The sequence below is a fragment of the Penaeus japonicus genome, unplaced genomic scaffold (assembly GCF_977035675.1).
Source record: "Penaeus japonicus unplaced genomic scaffold, GWHDUDI00000001_assembly GWHDUDI00000033, whole genome shotgun sequence".
Lineage (NCBI taxonomy): Eukaryota > Metazoa > Arthropoda > Malacostraca > Decapoda > Penaeidae > Penaeus > Penaeus japonicus.
The window spans coordinates 7,110,819-7,118,318 of NW_028234435.1; the positions used below are offsets into that span (position 1 = coordinate 7,110,819).

Sequence of the window (7,500 nt, forward strand, 5' to 3'; positions counted from 1 at the left end):
TCTCTCTCGCTCTCGCGCTCTCGCGCTCTCTCTCTCTCTCTTTTTCTCTCCGCTCGGTGCCTCGTCTGTTCTCTCGCGCCACATAGTAATGGGAATAAAACATATGATTATACGTTCGAATTTTCTCAAACAAATCCTCTCGCTTTATGAAAAGAAAGAAAGAGAGAAAGAAAGAAAAAAAAGACGTAAACCTCACTTATATAACTCTCAAAGAGCATTTCCGGTTGTTAGAGCAAAGGTGTGGGAAACCTCCTTTGCAATTATCACGTGGATTTTTTCACCTTTTTTTTTTGTATCCCTTTGGGGGTTTAAGGTTCACGTAGGTGTCGTGTTAAGGGCAGCGAGAGGGAGGGAGGGGGGGGGTATGGGATATGAATGGGGGGCAGGTTAGGGATATTGGAGGAAAGGGGGGTGGGTTATGGATGTGGAAGGATATGCCAGAGGGAGTAGAATGGGCTAGGGATATGGGGAATGAGGTGGGGGGGGGAGGTACGGTGAGAGGAGACAGAAAGGGTGAAGGAAGACAGGAAGAAGAGGTTGGGAGAAGGTACAACAGTCATTATTAAATGCGAAAGAGTATGAAAAACGTGTAGTGAAGAATAACAGATAAGACCGATATAAACAACAGATCACAACAACAAAAACACACTAAATCAGCACAACAGAAACAAAAAAACATCAATAACAGCAACAAGAACAACAACACCAACATCTTGTATCGCCTTCGCGTGTCTCAAGACGACACGGTCTCAGCCTGAAGGAATACCCAAATTACCGAATAATTAATTGGCGGCGGTGGGTGTGATCGGCAGGCGGCGAGAGATAAAATGTTTTGATGAAAGAAATAAATTACATTAACACGACGGGAGGGTATTGCACGGTATGATTGACGTGTGTAGAAAAGGAAGATTTTTTCTTTTTTCTTTTTTTGATAGGCCTATCACCCGTAGTCTATGCCTCGTTTATTTTGCTATTTTAGGAGACCAATAGAAGGACAGAACATTTTTTTTTGCATTAGTTATCCATTTATACACTCGATGTATTTTAGAATACGATTATATAAGTGTAGATTACGTATGACTGATATTCTGTAATTCCTCCTTATATCTCTATCTTACCTCATACGTCACAAGCATAACCAATATCAGGAAACAAAATAGTCTCGCAGAAGAATAGATAATAAGAAAATATTCAAGTCATTAACATGAAAACAGAAAAGTTCAAAGTTATCGTGGTTCACGTGTGGTTAAAGTATACAGCAGGGCGATGTATACAAGTAGAGGTGATGGAAAGTTAGGGGCGCTCTATTAACAGTTCTTATCTCATGCTCGTCTTCCCTTATAAAGATCCTATCTCGACCGCCCTCTCATGCATCTCCTTATCGACGACTTTTAAGCTTATCAGAGACTTTATAGGGATGTCTATCGTTGTCGATTTTTATTATATTCTGTTTATATTTTAGGGGCTTTAAAACGAGAGGTTATTTATAGGTTTGGGTCATCATCGTGTCATCACACACACACACACACACACACACAAACACAAACACACAAACACAAACACACACACACAAACACAAACACACACACCACAAACACACGTATATACATACATATATACAAATTTACACATATTGATATATAATGTTAATATGTGTACTGTACTGTATATGTACACACGCATATATGTATGAACATACTTCCCCTCGTATGTAATAATCTATTTATTCTTTCATGCTTTTCTTTCCTTTCTATCCATCATTCTCTCCTATACCCTCCCTCCCCTCCACCCCCCCCTTCCCACCCCCTCTCCCAAGCCAACCGCCTCGCTCTATCCCCCGCTTCGAACACGAATCAAAACCGTGTCATTCACCGCACGAACAAATCAGGTGTTTCCATTAGGCTCCGAACGCTTCACGGGAGAGAGAGAGGAAGACAAAAAATCCTACGAAAAATGCCAAGAAAAAGTCCTTACGTCACATCCAGGAGGGATTTACCAATGATGAATGTCTTGAAAGAAGGGAGGATGGAGGATGGATCGCCCTTGTACACATGTCGGAGGTTTCTTAGGTATTCATGAGTCGAGCGTAAACAACATGGCCGCCGAGGTGAGAGAAGGGCGGGGGAGCTGCGCCTTTTTTGTTGTTGTTCTCTCTTCTCTTTCTCCTTTTTTTTCCTCTCTTTCTCACTCTCTCTCTCTCTCTCTCTCTCTCTCTCTCTCTCTCTCTCTCTCTCTCTCTCTCTCTCTCTCTCTCTCTCTCTCTCTCTCTCTCTCTCTCTCTCTCAACGTTCACTTCTGTCTCCTCCTCCTCTTCCTCTTCCTTCTTCACCTCCTCTCCCTCCACCTCCACCTCCTCTTCTACCTTCCCTCCTCCTCCTCTTTCTCTTCCACCTCCTCCACATCCTCCTCCTCTTCCACCTCTCCACCTCCTCCACCTCCTATTCCACCTTCTATTCCACCTCCACCTCCTCCTCCTCCAGTCCACCTCCACCACCACCTCCACCTCTACCTCCTCCTCCACCTCCACCTCCACCTCTTACTTTTACTCCTCCACCTCCGCCTCATTCGCGTGTCCCCTTAGTGTGAAAAGCGTGACTCCAAAGCGTGACGTCGCTGCTACCTGAAGCGCATGGCAGTAGCAGATGGGAAGGCATTGAAGTGGAGGAGGAAAGACGAGATAAAAAATGGTGGAGAGAAAGATGGAGGTAAGAGACAGGTAGAGGAAAAAGGTGGAGGTCACTGACGGGTGGAGGAAAAAGATGGAGATAGATGGAGGTAACAGATGGGTGGAGATAACAAAAAATGGAGGGAAAAAGATGGAGATAACCAAAAAGTGGAGGAAAATGATTGGGAGGAGAGAGAACGAAGAGAGGGGAAAACAGTGGAAGAGAATGAAGAAGGGAAGATACGAGAAAGGAAAAACGCGAGAAGAACGGAAGAGGGAAAAGACGAGTGAAAGAAAATGATGAACAGAGAAAGAAGGGAAAAACAGATGAACAAAAGGGATAGGTAGAGGATAAAACGGGAAGGACGGGAAAAGGGGGAAAATGGGGAGTATATAAGATAAGAAAAAGACGATAGAAGATGGATAAGAGAATATAGCATGGGTAGGTTAAGAAAGAGAGAGAGAAATGTGAAATTATGAAATAAAAAAAAGAATGAGACCAAAGAGGGAATATGGAATAACACCAAAAAGAAACAAAGAAAATATAAGGAGAGGGTTAAGAAGAGAGTAAAGAGAAGCATGGAAATAGAATAATGGTTAATTATAAAGAAAGAAAAAGAAGGAGTAGTACCTTGGTGGCGTGTAGTGATGTTTATGAGCCTAATACGTGCAGTTCCCCCGCGGCGATCTCGAGCCCCTTACTGTGTTGTGTGCCGCCTCCCCCCCCCCCCTCCCCCTCCTGCCATCTTTTCCTCCCCCCTTCCTCCTCCCACCTGCTCCTCTCCCACCCCCTGCCCCTCCTTGGCCTCATCTCCTTCTCTTTCCCCTTAACCTCTCTTTCTTTCCCCTTCCGCTCCCCCTCTTTTCCCCCTCTCCTTCCTCTATCTTTCTCTCTTTTTTTCCTTCCTTTCTCTCTCTCTCTCTTCCCTCTCTCCTTCCCATCCCCCTCTCCCTCTCTTCGTCTTCCCCTTCCTCTCTTACTCTCTTCGCCCTCCCCTGCCAAGAAAGAGAAGGAGGAAAGGAGGAGAAGGAGAAATGAAAAGGATGAGAAGGAAAATCATATGAAAACAGTGAAAAATAGGAAAAAAGTGAAAAGGGAAGTGGAACAGATATGATAATGTAGATGATTATGATAATAATAATGTGAAAAGGTGAATGTGAAGAAGGAACTCATAAGAGAGTGGTCATGAGAGGAAACTATAGAAAAACAACAACAAAACCCCATTTGACAAAATAGAAAAGAAATGAAAAGTAATCACCTCTGGCCTTCTAATCCCCCAATCGCCCAGTCTTCCATCCCTATCCTTGTAAGAGCTTGTACTCAACCAATCCGTGAACGCCATTTTCTATACCCTATTATTTATACTCTTCCATTCGTTACTCCGTTTTCTATGCTGTACCTTCTGTACTCACTCTTACTTAACTCTGGACTAAATCCTTGCGTTTCAACCTTTGTACCCAAGCTTTTGTGTTTTACTCTTTATATTTCTTCCGTGTAGAGTCTTTGTTCTTGAATTTCCTGATATTCCATTATCTCTACCGGGTCTTTGTAACTCTTTCTGTACCGTCCTCACCTTTTCTGTTAGATCTCTGTAGACCCTTGTGTACCCTCCTCATCCTCTCTTCCTGATATATGTAACCTACCCTGTAGTTCCCATCCACTGGGTTATTACTGTAATCTTTGTATCCTTCACCCTCTCTGCCGGAGTTCTGTAACCCCTTTTGTACCCGTACCCTCTCTGCTGGATCTTTGTAATATACCAAATATCCATCTCTGTACCCTTCTACGCCTTCTCTGTCGGACCTCTGTAACTTCTGTATCCCCCGCCCTCATCGGCAGAGCTCTGTAACCCCCCTCTGCACCCTTACTCCTCCCTCCCTCCCTCCCTCCCTCTGTGGCAGTAGTCCTTACAACTTGCGCCTTCAACATCAACAGCGGGAGGGCAGGTGTGTACAAGGTATAAACTCCCCCAGAAGAATGCAGAGAGTATATTACGGCTGTGGTTTTACTAGTGATGTGAGGCATTTGTTTAATTGGCGGAGAAAGCGGATGGGTGGGGGTGGGTGGTGGCGGTGTGGGGGGGGAGTTAGTCGAACGATGGTGTGGGTTTTCGTGGGCTTGGTTTTGTGTTTTGGGAGAGGGGGTAGAGGGAAGGGGGAGGGAGAACAGAATGGGAGAAGGAGAGGGAGGGATGAGTAAGAGGATTAGGAGAGAGGTGAGGGAGGAAATGAAGGAAAATGGAAAGAAAAAAGAAGAAAAACACAGAGAGAGAGAGAGGAGGGGGGTATAGGCAGAAAATCATTAGTGAATATAGGAGGTAGGATTGAATAACATAAACTATTATTATTATACTATGAAAGGAACAGAATTAGGCAATCGCCAGAGGCAGAACAAATATACATAGCAAATTAGAACATCTCAAGTATTTGGATTTGCATTATGCATGCAAGTATGATTGTGGATTGTGAATAAGCGTGTGATAAATACCCTATTTATCATTGCTTGATGACTACCAGAGTACCTGAATGTCCTATGAGTAGCAGCACCTCCTACAAGTGTCCCAGCAGAGCATTCCATAATCTTATATTTGACTCTTTAACCTTTTTTCTCATCCCAACAGCGTGTGTTCTCGCCTGCACCCCCCCCCCCCTTCCCTCACTTCCTTCTCCCACCAGGTCACCCTCGCATGGTGTTTGTAAAGCACAAAATACTTACTATTTCAGGTCAATGCTGGTCGACTCAGCTGTCAGGTAACACCACTCACCCTCGTCGTGCGTTCGTCCAAGGGTCACTATGTTAATTATTATAATTTTTCTAACGTCTGTAGCACCTCCACCACATGCACATTAAACTTTTTTGTCTTGCAAATCTTTTTATTTTCTCTCTCTCTCTTTTTATTCTTCCGCATTTCTGTCTTTCTTTTGACCTCTTGAGAATATTCTAGAAAATTTAGAAATTGACCCCTTGATAACTTTTTTTTAAAAATTGCTTTTCGAGTATTTTTATAATGGATTTGTTTTGTTTTTTTAATCCAGAGTTTAGACTATTTTATTAGGGATACTATTTTCATTTTCTATCATTCTCGTTTTGATTTTTAGACGATTTTCTGAAAGTTATGATGTGGAAAAGGCCAAAGTTACGAGTAATGACAGGCATACAGATGCTGTAATTAACTTCTGGTAATATACCGAACTCCTGCCCATACTCCCTCGTCCTCAGTTCCCCAACCTTGTTTCGCCCTGCACTCTCTCCTTCACGGTTGTTCAGGGAATTACCTCGCGTGTAATTTATGCAGGGCAGCAAAATGTAACTCCCTACTTCTTACAAGATCCCCCTTCCCCCCTCACTCCATACTCCTAGGATCACTCCCCCCCCTCCTTCTCTCACCCACTCGCTCTGAGATCACCCAACCTCTACTTGTTATAAGACCTACTCCTCCCTCCTCCCCGCTCCCCCTTCCCCATCACTATCCACTCCCCCTTTCCCCTTCCCTGTTCCTCCATACCCTCCCCCCATCTCTCCCTTCCCCTCCCAAGCCCTATCTCCCTTCCATGCCCCCATCTACCCCATATCCCTCTTCCCCGACCCCTACCCCTGCCCTCATCTCCCATCCTCTATCCCCCCCTCCCCCCCTCGTACAATTTGGTTGACGTTAATGATCATCATAACAGTCTATCCGTTGCGAGTAGTCTCAAAGCGCGGGCTCCTCGCCAAGGTGGTCTCGCCCCCTTTTGTATTGGGGTAATTCTTGTATCTATTCTCTTCTTTCTTCTGACTTTTCTTCTTCTTCTTTTTCATTTTTCATGTTTTTTCTCTTTCTTTGCTTGGATATATTTTTTTGTCTCTCATTTCTTTAGTTCATTTCTCTTTTTTCCCCCTTAAAATAATGTGCTCGTTTTTTTATATTCTCTCTGTCTCTCTTCTACTTCAATTCTTTTTTTCTTTTTATTCTTGACCATTTTTCTCTCTCTTCTTTTCTTTCTTCCTTTACCTTTCTTGTTCGTTTTTTTTCTTTTTTTTCCTTCGTTTCTCTTTTTATTCGCTTGGTCATCACTTCTTCATTAATTCCTTTACTCGTTTGTCGTTTTTATTATCATCCTCTTTTTATTCCTCTTTATTTCTTTTAAGCACTGCAGCAGCTAGATTTTAAAGGCATATGATGCTATACGATTTATTATAATTTTTTGTAATGCTGTAATTGTAATTTCGTAATGCTGTCTATCAGTTATTTGATTTGAATCTCTTTAATTATTTAATTTTGTTTGTTTAAAGAATTTGTATAACCATTTTTTTAATTATCATTACTTTTTTTAACGCACCGCAGATTTGCACTTTACGCATGTCACTGCTGCCTTGCTTTTGAAGAAAAGAAAAGAAAGAAACAACATATTAATTGTTTTCAGGTTTCCATGGCAACATAATATTGTTTACAGACAGACGCTGGCTGACGGAAGGGGAACATTTAATACATAATCTTATAAATTCTGGTTTATGATTAACACGGTTTTAACATTAAAAGTAAAGCTGTAGATTTTGAGATCTCAGCAACATAATGGTTCAACCTTAGGTCATAATATGTAGCTTTGTTTGACCTTTCCTCACCTTTTTTGTTACTTATAAAGGAGTGTTTAATCCAATAATGATTCGAATTAAGTGAAATGATTGATAATTTTGGTTGAATAATAGACGCACGTAGGCCTATCACTAAATTTACAGGGACACGTAAGAATAATTTTGTTTTTTATTGTACTAGCAAATTACAAACATATTTTTTTCAGTAATATGATTAACATTTTAATATCTTCCAAAAGTCTATCTTTTTAACGAGCTACAA

The 7,500-nt window shown here is 42.1% G+C and overlaps 1 protein-coding gene across 1 annotated transcript in view; it reads left to right on the forward strand.

The window, feature by feature from the left end:
- Positions 1–5,337: 5,337 nt before the first annotated feature.
- The window catches only part of LOC122245829 (integrin alpha-PS2), a gene marked incomplete in the record, with an annotated part of 37,847 nt that continues 35,684 nt past the window's right edge, over positions 5,338–7,500 (forward strand). The window contains 1 exon segment of the mRNA XM_086530334.1: positions 5,338–5,416. Coding sequence (XP_086386460.1) covers positions 5,353–5,416 — 64 coding nt within the window.